Here is a 17098-nt window from a genome sequence, read left to right as displayed (position 1 = left end):
GTTATTAATAATGCTGGCAACGTTATTAATGGTTTATCTAAGTTTTGCGTAAAGAAGACATGTTCAGATTATAATTCCAGAAAAATTATTCTACCTAACACTAAAAGCTTAATGTTTTCATATAACTATTTTTTTATTTAGAATTTATTTATATTATCTCTTAAAGATACATGTTAAATTTACAAAGTAAAATAGCTTTTATTGAAAATACACGAAAAAATAGTATATATTTAATTTGTTTTGAATTAATTAAACAAATAATTTGTAAATATGTAAAATTTATTCTATTAAATGAGCTGGATAAGGATCAGTGATTTCTATTTATTATTCTTTGAGTTATGGAAATTTAATATTTTTATCATTTTGAGTTTCACTAATCTTCCTCATCTTTTTTTTTATCCTATACTCATGTTATTTAGCAATTTGATTCCTATTGTTTTCATTATGTATAATTTGAATAAATATTTACTTGTACTTGAAAAGAAAAATTATATAAAAACATAAAAAAATGTTAAAACATGCTGTGTAATTTTAAAGTATTTGCTTAACTGATAAATCATTCAAAATTATCAAAGACAGCAATCGATAGATAAAAATATCGGGAGGACAGTTACAATAAGGATCGGAACAACTTTAGTACGCTTTTGGTCAGAAAAGTTACTTTGCCATTTTAATGTAAAAAACAAAGACTGAAAAAGTATTTGTCGATAACGGTTGTTTTTTTTGTGTTTTTGTCGATAACGGTTCCAATATATTTGTTTATGGATTGACATTTGCAAAATAAGATGTTATAACAAAAATCTGATCACACTTGTTATATAAAAAAATATATAAATAATATTAATACATTCAAAGCGACAATTAATGTAAAAAAAATTATTATTATGTGATTTAAAAGTCTTTGGTTAACTGATTTTAGAGGGTTATAAATAAATAGGGGTAAGTACGATTTTGGTCCCTTAAGTATGGGGTCAGAATCGAATTCGTCCCTCTTCTTATTTTGCCATTAAAATCGTCCTTAATGTTGCATTTGTATTTAAATTCGTCCTTTGTAATTAAAATTTTTTTTAAATGACAATTCTACCCTTTTTCATTTCGCGGGAAACGCTTGGTTTATTTCCTTGGATGAGAAACCCTTGACGTTTGTTAGTCACAACGCTTGGTTTCTTATTCACAAGACTTCGTAAAGGAAATCCAATACATTGTGCCCTAACCCAGAATCGGAGAGGAGCGTAGATGTTGATGGACTGTAACTGAAGAGAGGAGGAGAGATCGAGGAACTGGAAGAAAGGGACGTGAGGAGTTCCGATAGGGTTTGAATAGGTATGTTGTTGTTCCTTCTTTTCAGTTTGGTAGCTGTCTCTGCAGTAGGTATTCTCGGGTTAGATTACTTAGGGTTTGGGGGTGTGTTTATCGTTGGTTTGAGAGTTCCGTCTGTTTCATATTCTATATTAATGTGTATGTGTTGTTGTACTCTGTTTCAGGGTGTGGTAGAAGACCATGGGTTATTTTAAAGTGAAGGTTTACCATGGAGGATGGTTTACGTATAAGAACGGTCCATTAGAGTATGTGGGAGGAGAAACAACGGTGATAGAAGAGATTGATGGTGATCGGTGGTCTGTATTTGAAGCGTATGCTGAGCTAAAGCAACTTGGTTACGTCAAGGAGAATATCCCATCATTATGGTTCAAGGATCCAGTTGTTGAAGACATGGAGAAAAATCTGAAATTATTTAAAACTGATGCGGATTCCATTGAGATGTGTCGAATAGCAGAGTTGAGAGACCATGTAGAGTTATATCTTGTCCATAAGGTTCAGGACGAAGAGATGTTTCCTGATGTTGGCTATATTGATGTTGGGGATAAAGATGGGATGGGTGACATTAGTGAGGGGCAGGAGCTGGTTCCGTATGGGGGAGTAGATGAGGGGGGAAAGGAATCTGAACCATTTGCTGCTGACTCTGGGGCAGAGGACGACAATGAAGTTGGGTATGATAAATCTAGTGACAGTGACAGTCTCGATTCGGAGTACAATCCATCTGGGGAAGAGGACGATAGTGAAGATGATGTGCACTTTACTGATAGTGATGATGATGTTAATCCTGAGGTAAGTGGCTTTCAAGATGTGAATGTGATGAGTAAGAAACCTAGGGCTGTGAATAAGAATGCTTGTGCAAGTGAGCAGTTTGAGAATGTTGAGGGAGGAGACAGTGATGACTTAGATTTCGATCACCGGGTTGGGTCTGATTCAGAGCATGAGGGCTTCACATTCCCAGTTCACAAGCTTCCGAAAGATATGACTCAATACAAATGGGAAGTTGGCACTTTGTATGCATCTCGGGAGGAGTTCAAAGATAATGTAACTGCTTATGCTGTGCATACGGCAAGGTCAATCAGGTTTAGGAAGTGTGACTTGCAGAGGGTTAGGGCTGTTTGTTCGGGTGATTGTCCTTTCTGGGTGTATGCTGCAAAGGTCAGGGGTGAGGAAACTTGGCAGCTACGCAGCATGAACTTGACACACACATGCACACAAGCACACAGGGTGGGGATCTTACATTCGAAATGGCTCGGCAAGGCGTTTAAGAAGAAGGTTGAGTCAAATCCGAAGGTGAAAATAAAGGAGTTGGTTTCGAAGGCATAGAAGAAATGGAACTTGACTGTTACTAAGTCACTGGCCACTAAAACCAAGCAGATTGCACTTGATCAAATTCAGGGAACCTTCCGAGAGCAGTATAAACGAATTTATGATTATGGACAGGAGCTGATGAGGGCCAACCCAGGATCCTCCGTTCGCATACAAGTGCAGAGGTCCCCAGATCTTGACAGTGAAGCACCAGCATCATCAAGGACCAGTTACTGCATCTTTCAGAGGATCTATGTGTGCTTGGAAGCATGCAAGCAGAGCTTCCAGCACTGCAGGGATTTCATTGGCCTAGATGGCTGCTTCTTGAAGACACCCCAGGGAGGACAGCTGCTAACTGCAGTTGGGTGGGATCCCAATGACCAAATGCTGCCGATTGCATATGCAGTTGTGGAAGCCGAGACGAAGGACTCATGGAGTTGGTTTCTAAGTCATCTTGCATCTGATGTGGGGATGGATAAGATGGGGAGATCGACATTCATGTCTGACCAACAAAAAGTAAGCATAGTACACTAACTTTATAGAGTGAATCAAATCTATTCAATTCTCCCTAGTACCAATTACCTTGATTTCATGCGTGCAGGGTCTGTTGCCAGCATATGAGGAGGTTATACCTGGTGTGGATAATCGGTTCTGTGTGAGACACCTGTACAGCAACTTCAGAAAGAGGTTTCCAGGATTACAGTTGAAGAAACTGATGTGGAAGTGTGCTAAAGCAACTCACTGGAGGGATTGGGAGAGTCACATGGCCGAGGTGAAAGCTGTGAATCAGGAGGCCTATAGGTACCTAATTGCTATCCCTCCTAGGTATTGGTCTAGATCTAGGTTCACTTATAACTCTAAGGTAGATACATTAGTTAATAACATGTCCGAGAGCTTTAATTCTGCTATTGTTGATGCTAGAGAGAAGCCTATAGTCACCATGTTAGAGGAAATAAGGGTAAAACTAATGACTAGGTGGGCAGAAAATAGAGAACTTGCACATAATTATCTAGGGACAATCTTACCTAGGATTAGACTCAGGTTGGAGAAGAGATCTAGGTCAGCTGGGGATTGGAGACCATACTGGTCTGCAGCTTCGAAGTATGAAGTGGTGAACGGATTAGATAAGTTTGCGGTGGACTTAGGATCCCATGAATGTTCATGTAGAATTTGGCAGATGAGTGGCCTACCCTGTGTACATGCTATCAGTTGCATCAAGTTCAAAGGACTAGACATAGAACCTTTTGTGGCTGAGTGTTATAACAAAGAAGCTTACATGAGGTGCTATGACTCAATCATACATCCATTGAATGGAGTAGATCTTTGGGAGAGGACTGCACACCCTGATGTTATGCCTCCCCCCTATCGAAGGCCTAGTCACAGGCCAGTGAAAAAGAGGAGAGCAGCTCCTGGAGATGAAGAGCAGAGCAGCCGCACTAAGCTATCAAGGAAGGGAGAGATACAAAGGTGCTCTCTGTGTGGATCTGTTGGGCACAAAAGAAGCAGATGCCCTAAACCTATTGAGGAGTTGGTATGGTTTTTAATTTGTCTTTCTTCTATTAATTGTAGTCTCAGCTATTGTTGCTATCCCATTATTCAATTGTATTTGTTTGTGTGGCCCAGCAGTCAAAGAACAAAGGAAAGCAGCAAAAGGGAAGCACCAAGACAAGCCATCTACCAGGCAAGGGAGGAAGGAAGAATGCCTCTGCCCAGCCCAAAAGGAAAGCTGTTTCAGCAACTCAGCCACCCTCTGCTCCTCAAGCCAACAATGCAGCTCAGCCCAAAAGGCCTAGAGGCAGGCCCAAGGGAGCTACCAAGCCCAACTCCTCAACCCAACCTGCTCCTCAGCCCAACAAGGTTGCCAGCCCAACAAGCTCAGCACCTCCTTCATCCTCATCACAGCCAGCCACCACAACTATTCCTTCATCTCAGCCTACCCTTACCACATCTTCAAGCCAACCTGTTGGTCGCTTCTCTGCCAGGCTCTCTGGAGCACCTCACATCTCTCCAAAGAAACTGAAGTTAATGGCAAAGTTGCCTCCAAGGAAATGGGGAATGCTTTAGGAAAAGGAAAATGAGATCTGCTTTCTTTTGGGTTATGTTGTCTTTTGTGTCTTCTGTTGGGTATTTTGTGCATGTTGTCTTTTTTTGTGTTATGTTTCTGTGAACTTTGCTGGGAAAGTGCAGTGTGACTTGTTAGCTACTTCTTCATATGTTATATTTCTGTCAAATGGTGCTATGAGCATCTATGTGTTGTACTTGGTTGCTGGATTGGACCAGCCAACCCTTTTGGGATTACCTATGTGCCTCAAACACTTTTTATCATCTATGTTATTATGACATTTATCATATTCACATGAGGTTGTCTTTGATTCAAGTTTGTTATATTGTTAGGAAATTAGTCAGTAATGGAAAACAGCTATTTACCAAGCAGAAATCAAATTCACATAATTGTCATTTATACATGTTAAGAACCAATTCAACATAACACATTCAAGGCAGGTACATCACTGTCACCTAATAACTTACCACCAAAACACTTCTCACTAAAACACAGTCAACAAAACCAACCCTGAAACAATTTACCAACAACAACAACAGCATCATATCCAAACACCCTTTTCATACCAGGTTCAATGGAATTACACACTTAGGCCTAGACATAGCAAAATTCTGTAGCAACAGAAACAGGAACCCAGCCCACCCCACAAACCCTAACAGACCAACGACCATTAACTTCCACTCTGCCGCTCTCATCCTTGATTTCAGGGAGGCAACCTTCTTCTTCATCCTTGCAATTTCAGGGTTTCCAACCTCTGTCTCCGGGTCTGCCCAACGAAAGAAGTTGCAGCCTTCATGCACCTACACAAAATCACCGTCTTCAATCTCCACTCCTCAACCCACAAAACTCAACTCAGAAGAAAAGAAAGAAAAACAAACCCCGTAATAAACACAGCCAAAAAACCTGCGCCCGTAGTTCTCCTTCGTCCCCGAGGTACGCAGCACCGGCCTCTCACCATGGGAACAGAGCAGCAACGCACCATGGGAGGAAGATTTGCTCCGAGACGACATCGAGCTTTCGGCAGCCATGGCGTTCTCCCTCCTCGACGTGGACGACGGTGGTGTCGGCAGCAGTTCCGGATTCAACCAACTACCCCTTCTCTTCTTTTTGGGGGTTATCATATGCCTAGCCCCTTTATTTTTATTTAACCAGTCTAGTAACTACCCTAAAGATGCAAAGGGCATTTATGTCCGAAAAAAATTTTAGGGGCCAAGTGAAATACAAATGCAACATTAAGGACGATTTTAATGGCAAAATAAGAAGAGGGACGAATTCGATTCTGACCCCATACTTAAGGGACCAAAATCGTACTTACCCCTAAATAAATATTTAATTCTTTATACATGAGAGTGAATAATTATGAAATATTTAAAATCTGGTATACAAATTATAACACTACTATGAAATAAACCTGCCAATAACTTAAACACCAACCTATCATGTGCTCATGGATACCAAATGACTGGACCAGATGATCTATATTAGAGGATGGAGGGACATATAATCTATAAGAACATGTCTAACCCCACAAGTTGCAATTAAATGTTACGAATAATTTGAAAGAAAAAAAAAACTAATGTTAGCAAAAAAATTTCTTTACAATTAAATATAATTGATAGTTAAATAAAAAAATTGAATTTTGTCTATAAGTGTACATATGAGACAGAGATTACAAACTATTAGATTATTAAAGAGGTGGAGTCGCTAAGAAATAAATCGACCAAGGAAATGGATTCATTTGAAATTATAGAAGGTCACAATCGATGAATGAAACAATCGAGATCGAGTACAATTAGAGTAAAGGATCGAGCAACTTTCGTACGCTTTAAGACCCAACCTCCATCATGTCGATTAGAACATCATATGAATCGTTGCGAACTAACACACAACAAAGATAAAGAAATGAATGGATTAATAATATATATAATAGAAACTAATCCAGAGAAAAAATATCCAAAAATAGAATTTAGAAACAAAAATAATGAATTTAAAGAAAATATTTTTATTAGGAATCTGAAAATTATATTTAGCTATCTAGAAATCACCAAATATGAGCACACATAGAAGATAACCCAAAACTAAAACCTAACACAGTATTTTTCTACATATTTCAAGCACCAACAGACATCAATCAAGAAGAATATAAATATATAGCGCAAACTCATTAACTGAGGAAGAACAACGAATAAATAGAAAGATAACACATTAAAAAATCAACAAAGGAAAGGGTGATTAAATTCAAAGTGCCAATATTCAATTGTTAACAGAAAAATAATTTACACGAAAAAAAAAGAAAGAGACAATAGAAATCCTAATGAAAATTCGAGCCACACGGTGACAACATAGAAGAAATTAAGGCAAGAAAACGAAACAACAAATAGATGTGATGAGAATAACAACGCACAAAATGGATTCGAGATCAAAGAGAACACATATTATATCATCAAACTTAAGAGTTTAATATTAAAAACATAACTTCCGTAAACATTGGCCAAAGCATATACTCAATCAAGGTTATCATGTATACAAATATAGACAAACATAAGACAAACTTGGAAAAAAAATACATGACAAAAAATAGGTATAAGTCACAAACAATTCGGGTTCAACGAAAGGCGGAAGAGGATAAAAACATGGGTCAATTACACACGCAGAAAACCAAGATACGAAACCAATTGCTCAGAAGTATGGAAAGAATGAGAAACTGATGAGTATATATATATATAGATTGATCGATGTTAAAGTCATTGCAAAAGTTAACTTAGTCAAAATAGTAGTAAATTAGTAATAAACAAATATTTGTCTTTCTTTGAGTGATTGTTTGAAATTAAAAGACAAAAATATTATTGCATGAATGTATTATGTGTAATTGTGTATGATGTATATATGTAAATGCAAATATGACAAAATGGTAGAAAAAAACCAAAGAAGATCAATAGCTTTTACCAACTACTTGTGTCGCTAAAATTTATACAATCATTGCAAGCAAATAAATAACTGAAAAATAACACGGAGAAAAGACATTTAGATATGATTATATAGAGATTTGTTGTCCAGCAATAACTTAGCTTAAAATTACCATAAATTGAAAGACAAAAATATTATTGCATGAATGTATTATGTGTAATTGTGTATGATGTATATATGTAAATGTAAATATGACAAAAAGGTAGAAAAAACCAAAGAAGATCAATAGCTTTTACCAACTACTTGTGTCGCTAAAATTTATACGATCATTGCAAGCAAATAAATAACTGAAAAATAACGCGGAGAAAAGACATTTAGATATGATTATATAGAGATTTGTTGTCCAGCGATAACTTAGCTTAAAATTACCATAATGTAAGGATACTATTAGACTAATAATATTTAACACGTATACGCCGAAAAAGGAGACAAACACATATGAATATAGCTAAATTAATAAAGACGTGGATAATATATCTATTGATCTCATTTCGGAAAATAACATTAATTCAGATTGCAGGAGTTTCAACATGAAGTTGTAATGAGTTTTCCACCAAATAAATTAATAAAGATGTTGAGTCGATGATGACGAAATCAATCAGCTATTTCAATTTATTTGAATTTATCCAAAAAATGTAATAGAGATAAAAATATCGAGATAGAGAACAATCCATTCGATGATGGGAGTTACTTTGGTATTCGTTTTGTGAGAACAGTTAATTCGCTTATCTTCCTCCGTATTCTTCTCTCTTTTTTTTTTAAATCTTTAACTGAGCTGTTATTTAGCGATTTCGATTCCTATTGTTCTTGTTATATATACTTTGAAAAAACATTTACCTGTGCTTGAGATGCAAATTATATAAACAAACAAAGAAATGTTATAAATATGGAGTATAATTTTAGATTATTATGTCATTAAATAAAAAAGGTTGGATGTTGTCTTCAAGTGAACGTGTGGGACAAGAATGGGAGCAACTTTGGTACGCTTTTGGTGAGGAAAATTACTTTGCCATTATTTAGAGATTACATTTCGCAAAATAACTCTGCTAAAAAAATTTCAATGTAAAAAATGAAAGACTGGAAAAACTTTTCTTGATAACGATTCTAATATATTTTTTATGGGTTGACATTTGCAATTTAACAGGTTATAACAAAAAATCCAACCATAATTGTTATTAAAAAAAAATAGTGTATAACATGAAATTAAAACATCCATAGCGAGAGTGAATGGTAAAAAAAAGAATAGTCTCAACATCAGATTAAATTCAGGTACGATGATCGATATTGTTTTAACAGATCAACAAAATCAATAAGTTTTGGACTCTTCAAATCAAACCACCATCAGATCGATTACAACACCATCTGAATCGACACAAATTAACACAAAACAAAGATAAAGAAACAAATGGATTAATAATCAAAACTAACACAAAGAAAATTATCCAGAAATAAAATTAGGAAACAAAAATAAGGAACGGAAAGAAAACATATGTATTATGTATTTGAAAATTATATTTAGCTATCTGAAAATCACCAAATATGGCATACAGTGCATGAACCGAAACTTCAACCCATCACACTATTTCCTACATAATTCGAACACCAATATTATAAAAAAAAATGGATATTTTTTCAGATATCATATTAATAAGAGGGAGACAACAAAGAAAAATATAAATATAAGTCACAACAAAAGTTACAAGACGAAAATGAGTTTGACTAAAATTTTTGTCTTTGATTGTTGTTGCTGGTTTGTGCTTAATTAGGAAAATGAGTTTGCTGGTTTGTGCTTAATTTGTGAATTGCTTCATATTTCTTGGTTTGGGATTCAGTGTGTATAAACTTGGATCCTCGTTAAACAGCTTTTATCTTTTCAAGCTACTAATTAAAATTTATATAGTTAGTAAAATTGATGTAACATGAATTGATGATTGTTGAATTAAGCTCACAGTTATACCTATTTAAACTTTTGATATGAAGGGCACGCCTAGAGTAACTGGATCAGTGATGTGGGATAGTAGAGTTGTATTGGGGAAGTTTTTAAAGCATTCTGTTGATTTCGGGATGCTTGTTCTCCAGGGCAAGAAGATTGTTGAATTGGGATCTGGTTGTGGGTTGGTCGAGTAATTACGTTCTTACTATCAAGTTGTTGGTGCCGAATTGCAATAGTTTGTCATTTATTTTCTTTTAAATTAGCTTGTAACCTGTTTGACGAAGATTTATGAACTAGAAAAGTAGAACTATGATCTTTTGTGTTGACTCTTGTCTTGAATTAGGTATGCAAAATAGAAATTTAAAGTTCCTTTCATAGCTTATGTTTATAATTTATAATCTATATTGATTTCTTTGTTTTGTTTTTGTAGAAATTGCACTAATCGGAGAAGATGATGATGAATCTGGTGTGAATTCAGATTAAGCAGGGTGGCTGTTTTGGATTTTCTTTAGTTTTAAAGACTAAAATGGCTGTTTCGATTTTTATTTAGTTTTAAAGTGTATTTATTTTTGTTGTTTGTTAGACATTTCTAATTGTCTTTGTTTTTATGTGTAATTGTTGGAACAAGTTGAAATTGTATTGAATTTGGATGTGATGTACTCTTGTTATTTTAGTTTATTGATTGTTTTAAACTTTATTTTATGGTCATTTAAATTCGGTTTATTGGCTTTAAAAAAACCGAAAAAACCAACTGAACCAAACCTCTGTTAGTTCGGTTCAGTTCGGTTCGATTGTGTCACAAACAGCAAACCGAACGGTTAATGTCATTAGAAAATCAAATAGGTCGGTTCGGTTGGTTTTCGATCCAAAATCAAACCAAACCAAACCGATTACACCCCTCCAAGAAGTAAAATGAAGATGCAGAGAAGATGGGATCTTCCGATATAGATGATACAGAGGGAAGGCAACAATTCGGCAGCGACAACCACACACCACCGGTAAAACCCACTAACCAACTTTTGAGTTTCATAGAAAAGCAATAGAGACCAAAAGATGAAGAACAAAAAATGGAGAAATACTCGTGGATCTAGTTTATATTCTATTAGGTGTTTGAAAATTACCGCATATGACTAGAGATAGTAGAGACCTTTAAACCTGCAGCTATCACAAAATTTTTTATGTATTTCAAAGAAAACGAAAACATTCAACAACACATGCATTGATAATAGACCAAAATTTTTTTTTAAAATATTAAAGAAAAGAAATACATCGATTACAGATAACAGAAAATGATGAATCAAAATGATTCAAATCAAAATATCGACAATCAAATAATACATGCATTGAAGTCGTGTACAACGAACAAAATTAAAAAACCAGTCTAAAAAACATTAAAATACTAAAAAATAAAAGAAAATAAGCTACATTATCAACCGTCAAAAACTGGATTTTAAGATATTTATTTTTTGGAGGGTAGAAAATATTTGGATATGTCATTATCTTCGATTTATATGGTGATGTGTCTTATACACATACACTGGTTTAAATAGACATTAGAACAGGTCATAAGTTTTTTTTGAAAGTAAAAGCTCAACACTAAAGTGGAGCATTGTAGCCAGTTACAAGAGTGATAAAAACATAACAACTCCTATGTTATCTCCGGCATAGCCATCAACAACATGAGTTAGTTACAACACCATTCCTTAGCACATGAGAATGATTGCTCCACACAGTCACCAATTTCTGTTGTCTTACTCTGAAATATGATATCGTTCCTGCGTAACCAGATAATCCATATATATAACTGAGAAGAACCCAACTAGCTAATGCTTGTGCCTCTCTTTTCTCATTGGCACATATCTCCAACTTTCAAAGTGCTCTTTCAACGTAACAGGGACAAACCATGTCTGTCCAAATGCCGAGATCCAAGCACACCACACCTGCCAAGAGTACTCACATGTAATAAATAAATGTTGTATAGTTTTAACATCTTTCTTGCACAGCACGCACATCAAATCATTCTGTTGTAGGATTCCCAGTCTACTTAGTCGGTCCTTTGTGTTGACCCGGCCTACCAAAGCAAACCACGCAAATAGCTCCACACGAGGCGGAACTAGACCTTTCCATACATCCTTTGGTGAACCTGAATCTCAGAAGCTCCTCATCCAAAGTCTCTTCCTGCAAAACCTGTACAAACGAGTTAGTAGAATAAACGCCTTCCTTATCAAATTTCTACACCACTCTGTTTTGCACATCCGTTATCAATCTAACAGATTGTAAGACATTAAGCAGTTGGTTCAGTGTATCTGTCTCCCATTGTCTCAGTTCTCTTCTCTACTATAAGTGCCAAACCCACTCTATTCCATCTCAAAATCCACAATCCCCAATTACTGATCCTCTTTGGTTTGAAATCAAAAATAGTTTCAAAAAGGAGGCTTTAAACTTTTTCATTTGCAGCCAGATATTCTCCCAAAATTTGGTGGATCTTCTATCCCCTATTTTCATGGCCAGTCCATCAATCATCTATTTAACATGTTACTTTTTTATTTGCACTTGACATATATTTTTTCACAGTCTCTTATATGTAATTCGAGAAGAAAGCAGTTAGAACAGGTCACATCGAAAAGTAATGATTCTAATTCGCATAATCATATCATTTGTTTAAGGTTTTGTATATGTCATATGGAGGATATATCATATAAAATCGTTTAGATTATTCATGAACTTTATCATAATGTCAAACTGCAATTAATAAAGGTACACAAATAATGTGCCCATGAAATCGAGCAAATTAAGAAAAATGCAAACATGCACTAAATATTAATAACAATACATTATTAAAAGATTTTTTAAACATAAATAATTAGTTTTTTTTCAAACATAAAATATAACCTTTATAAGTTAAGTTAAAGTATAAGCCCAATAGAAATTTGGATTAATTCTATCTTGCATTCTTGCACACAATATTTGCGATTCACATTAGAAAAGGCATCACCAATGATGATAATAATATATCTTCCAATATCATAACTACATATAGATGAATCCTAATAACCTTAATTGCTTATTTCTATAAATACTTTTTTTTTTGGCCTTTAGTTCTATAAATACTTGAAACTATTATATATAAATAATTGTCTAAGACCACTTAACTATTTGAGGTATCTTTATAGGTATCACCCAACTTTTTTTTTGTGGGAGCTTATTGCCACTTTTGATTTCCAAATTCTTTGTTATTTACGAAGCATGGACACTTCGCTGAGTTGTCGTGTTCGTATGTCGGACACATTTTGGACACGACACTCACCGATACTTGTTCGACGACACGTGTGTATGATGTGTTCAACTGTATCTTAATAAAAAATAAAACATTTTTCTCCGGACATACCTAGACACACCTAAATACCATCACGTGTCGGCGTGTCCAGTCTTATTCTTAACATATATTCTTAAAATAAATTTAGATATAGTATATATTATTATTTATTAAAACAAAAAATATTTTAAATACTTGATATAATTGAAATAAAATATTAAAAATAATTAAAAATTTTAATTTATATTTTAATATCAATAAAATATCAAAATATCATTACAATTTATCTAAAAAATACTTTATATTTTATATATATACGTGTCTCCGTGTCATGCAAAATTTTAAAATTTGCGTATTGACATGTCCTGTGTCGTATCGTGTATCCCGTATCAGTGTCTGTCTCTGTGCATCATAGTTAGTTACCGAACAAATATGCATATGTAACTTTTTGGGTGGGTGAAAATAATTCAAGTGTAGTTAATATAATATGAAGTTGATGGATAAAAATTGTTAAATAATAATTTAATTAAATTGATTAAATTATTTAACAATTATCAACATCTAAATTTCTACGTTTTTGGTGTGACTACGTTCATATAGAATTTGTGACAGCAGTTCGAAATCTTCGTATTTATGTAGTTGTCGCGATGAATACTACCTAATAATTAATATTATATATAAGAGTAAAGGACATTTTCGTCTCTGACCTTTTTTTTTGCGGACATTTTCGTCCTCAAGCAATGGAAAATACATTAAAGCCCCTGACCTTTGAAAAACGTGGACATTTATGTCCTTCCGTTGAATTCAGCCGTTTGCACTGGACGGAAAAGGCTGAGCTGGCAGAGGTGATGCTGAGGTGGCACGTAACGGAGGCCAGGTGGCATTGAGCATTTCGTAATAGGACGTATAAGTCCCTGGAGACGGAGCATTTCGTAACAGGACGTATAAGTCCCTGGAGACGAAAACGACGCCGTTTCGTCTCCTCCCCCATCTGTCCTTTTCTTCTTGCTTCGTCCCTTTTCCCTTCCATTCTTCTTCCTCAGCCCCTGCCTCCATCACCGCCGCACAGCCGCGCCTCCGTCAACCACCATCAACGCCGGCGACCTCCTCCTTCCTCTCTTTTCGCGTCTCCTTCCACCTACCGTTCGTCCGCGACAACCTTCTCGGCGACCCACTACCGCCGCGCCGCCGCCTCTATGTAAAAATTAGTCTCAAATCTCGAGGGGTTAGGGTTTTCCTCCAACCTTGACGTCATTGCCAATGGTTTCACATACTTGAGGGTCCTCAATTTGCATAATTGTAAATGTGAACTCTTTTTTCCTTTTTTTTCCCATGTTGTTTTTGTTTGTTTTGCGAGAAAATTGTTGAAATTGACCTTTGGGATGTTGCTTTTCTTCTGATGGGGAGTGAAAATTTCAATCAGATTCACATGGAATGTTTTTTACTTTTCCCCCTTCATAGATCAAGGAGAAGGACACTGCGTGCTTTGTTGTTGATTTTGTTTTTTCCACTATAGTTGGACATGAAAATCATAAAGTTTGCATCTTTGACTGCCAAGAAGAAAAAAAGTGTTTTGAAGTTTTTTTGTGGGGGTATCTTACTATAGTGTTGGGGTTCCTCTTTGGTATCAGGTAAAACTTTTCCAACCTTGGATCCAAGAACAGGGGAAGTGATTACTCATGTTGCTGAGGGTCACTCTGAAGATGTTGATAGAGCAGTTGCAGCCGCAAGAAAGGCATTTGATCAAGGGCCATGGCCTAAGATGACAGCCTATGTAATTCATACCATTGGACCTTTATTTTATTCTTTTTATTAGTATATAATCTTTGTATGATTATCCAGTTAAAATCCCTTTATGTTTACTTTGATTTTGTATAGGAAAGGTAAAGGATATTGTTGCGAGCTGCCGATCTGTTTGAGAAGCACAATGATGAGTTTGCAGCACTTGAGACCTGGGATAATGGGAAGCCATATGACAATCTGCTCAGATTGAAATCCCAATGCTGGATAATGGCAAGAGAAAGAGACTAATGGGAGCAAGGGAGTGAGAAAGGGAAGAAGACGCGAAAAGAGAGGAAGGAGGAGGTTGCCGGCGTTGATGGTGGCTGACGGAGGCGCCGCTGTACGGCGGTGATGGTGGCAGGGGCTGAGGAAGAAGAATGGAAGGGAAAAGGGACCGAGGAAGAAGAAAAGGGCAGATGAGGGAGGAGACGAAACGGTGTCGTTTTCGTCTCCAGGGACTTATACGTCCTGTTACGAAATGCTGCGTCTCCAGGGACTTATACGTCCTGTTACGAAATGCTCCATGCCACCTGGCCTCCGTTACGTGCCACTTCAGCGCCACTTCTGCCAGCTCAGCCTTTTCCGTTCAGTGCAAACGGCTGAATTCAACGGAAGGACATAAATGTCCACATTTTTCAAGGGTCAGGGGCTTTAATGTATTTTCTATTGCTTGAGGACGAAAATGTCCGCGAAAAAAAAGGTTAAGGACGAAAATGTCCTTTACTCTATATATAATATAATTCTTTGTTGTGGAATAATATACTACTAGCATCCTTGCTTATAGACATGGATAGATTCAACAATGGATAAATTTCTAATGGCCTAATAAGTGTCTTTTTAAAGGATATATTTGGGTTGCGTCATATAGACATGGCAAATAAAGGATGTATTTTAATATCAATTATTATTATTTGTCTTTTAAAATTTAACGTTTCTTCTGTTGTGCAAAGCCATTATTGGCAACACTTTTCTTCAATGTCTTACACGTAGTGAATCTTCATGCATGCATATGCCTTTGCTGCTGCCAGGTATCAAACAGTCCTCAGCAAAGACTAAAGAGTCACACAAAAACAAAGTCTTAAGTTTATTTATTTTATTTATTTATTTATTTGGACCTACAAAGTTATCCAATATATATTCATGAACCTGGATATGCTTGTTTTGAGTTTGGGGATAAATATTTTCTAAAAGCATTAAATTTTATTTGAAAGACAATAATTAAGAAAATAAATAATATCATTTATGAATAATAATAATAATAATGTAGAACCATTATATTATTCTTTTGTTTTTCATGGGCTCTAAAAGAGGGACAAAAGTGTCATAATAGCATATGAAATAAAAGAGTTGTAGTAGTGTTATTATTGTTCACATATGATATACGCACACAAATTAAAGAAAATAATGGAGGAAGGTGGTGGTGTAGAAGATAGGAGGATGAAGATGAAGGCGATGGTGGCCATAGATGAGAGTGAGGGAAGCTTCTATGCTCTAAAATGGGCCCTTGATAACTTCTTCAGCAACATATCCATTGATAATAATGATAATAACAATGAAGAAGGCAGCATAATGGTGTATCTTGTTAATGTTCAACCCAAATTCCAACAACATATCTACCCTGTTGGAGTCGCTGGAGCTGGTTTCTACCCTAATCCTTATTTTATTTCTATTAACTTTTCATTAGTGTAAAAAAGATGAAATTATTATTATGTTTAGTTTTTATATGGAATTATCGCTAGAGGAAGGGCTTGAACCTTCGACCTTGTGGTTAACAGCCACACGCTCTAACCAACTGAGCTACTCCAGCTGCTTGAAAATAATTAAATATAGATAATATTAATCTCTATTTTATAAGCATTTATTCAATGTTTTTATTTTCTTTTCCTTCAACTTACAGCATTTTATCCTGCAACTGCTGTTATGGAATCTGTTAGGAAAGCCCAGGAAGAAAGATCCGCAGCTATTCTTTCTAAAGCCTCCAAGATGTGCAAGGATAAGATGGTAAAATTCTCAGTCGGGTCTATCATAGCCATAACAATAGAAAGAGATAAAACTAAATATAAGAAATTAAAAGGTGCACTATTAGAATGAAAAAGTTACACTAAGGTGCCAATATTATTATTAGGATAAAGGATTATTTTTGGTTCTCGAGTTAAACTCTAATTTTGACTTAACGATTTAAGCATTTTATTTTAGTTTTAAAAAGTTTTAAATAGATTGAATGTTATTCCGTAGATAAAATTGCTACAAACAATTAGTATATTCAAGAGTCAATATAATATTTGATTTCAATACGTAAATAAAATTGACCTACTAATAATTATTAATGTAAAAAATTTTTGGTAATTATTCGAGTCAAATTTAATTATAAGATAATATTGAATTTGTTTAAAATTTTCTAAAATTGAAATAAAAC

The 17098-nt window shown here is 35.3% G+C and overlaps 1 protein-coding gene and 1 non-coding gene across 2 annotated transcripts in view; one reads left to right on the top strand and one right to left on the bottom strand.

The window, feature by feature from the left end:
• The window catches only part of LOC107626218 (universal stress protein YxiE), a gene marked incomplete in the record, with an annotated part of 2035 nt that continues 767 nt past the window's right edge, over nucleotides 15831–17098 (top strand). Inside the window, 2 exon segments of the mRNA XM_016329047.2 lie at nucleotides 15831–16321; nucleotides 16580–16683. Of these exon segments, the coding sequence (XP_016184533.1) occupies nucleotides 16057–16321; nucleotides 16580–16683 (369 nt within the window).
• TRNAN-GUU lies at nucleotides 16416–16489 on the bottom strand. Its single transcript has one exon. It is a non-coding gene; the product is annotated as a tRNA-Asn (tRNA).

This window comes from Arachis ipaensis, chromosome B02 (genome assembly GCF_000816755.2).
Source record: "Arachis ipaensis cultivar K30076 chromosome B02, Araip1.1, whole genome shotgun sequence".
In the NCBI taxonomy this organism is placed as follows: domain Eukaryota; kingdom Viridiplantae; phylum Streptophyta; class Magnoliopsida; order Fabales; family Fabaceae; genus Arachis; species Arachis ipaensis.
This window is presented reverse-complemented; position numbering and strand designations above follow the sequence as displayed.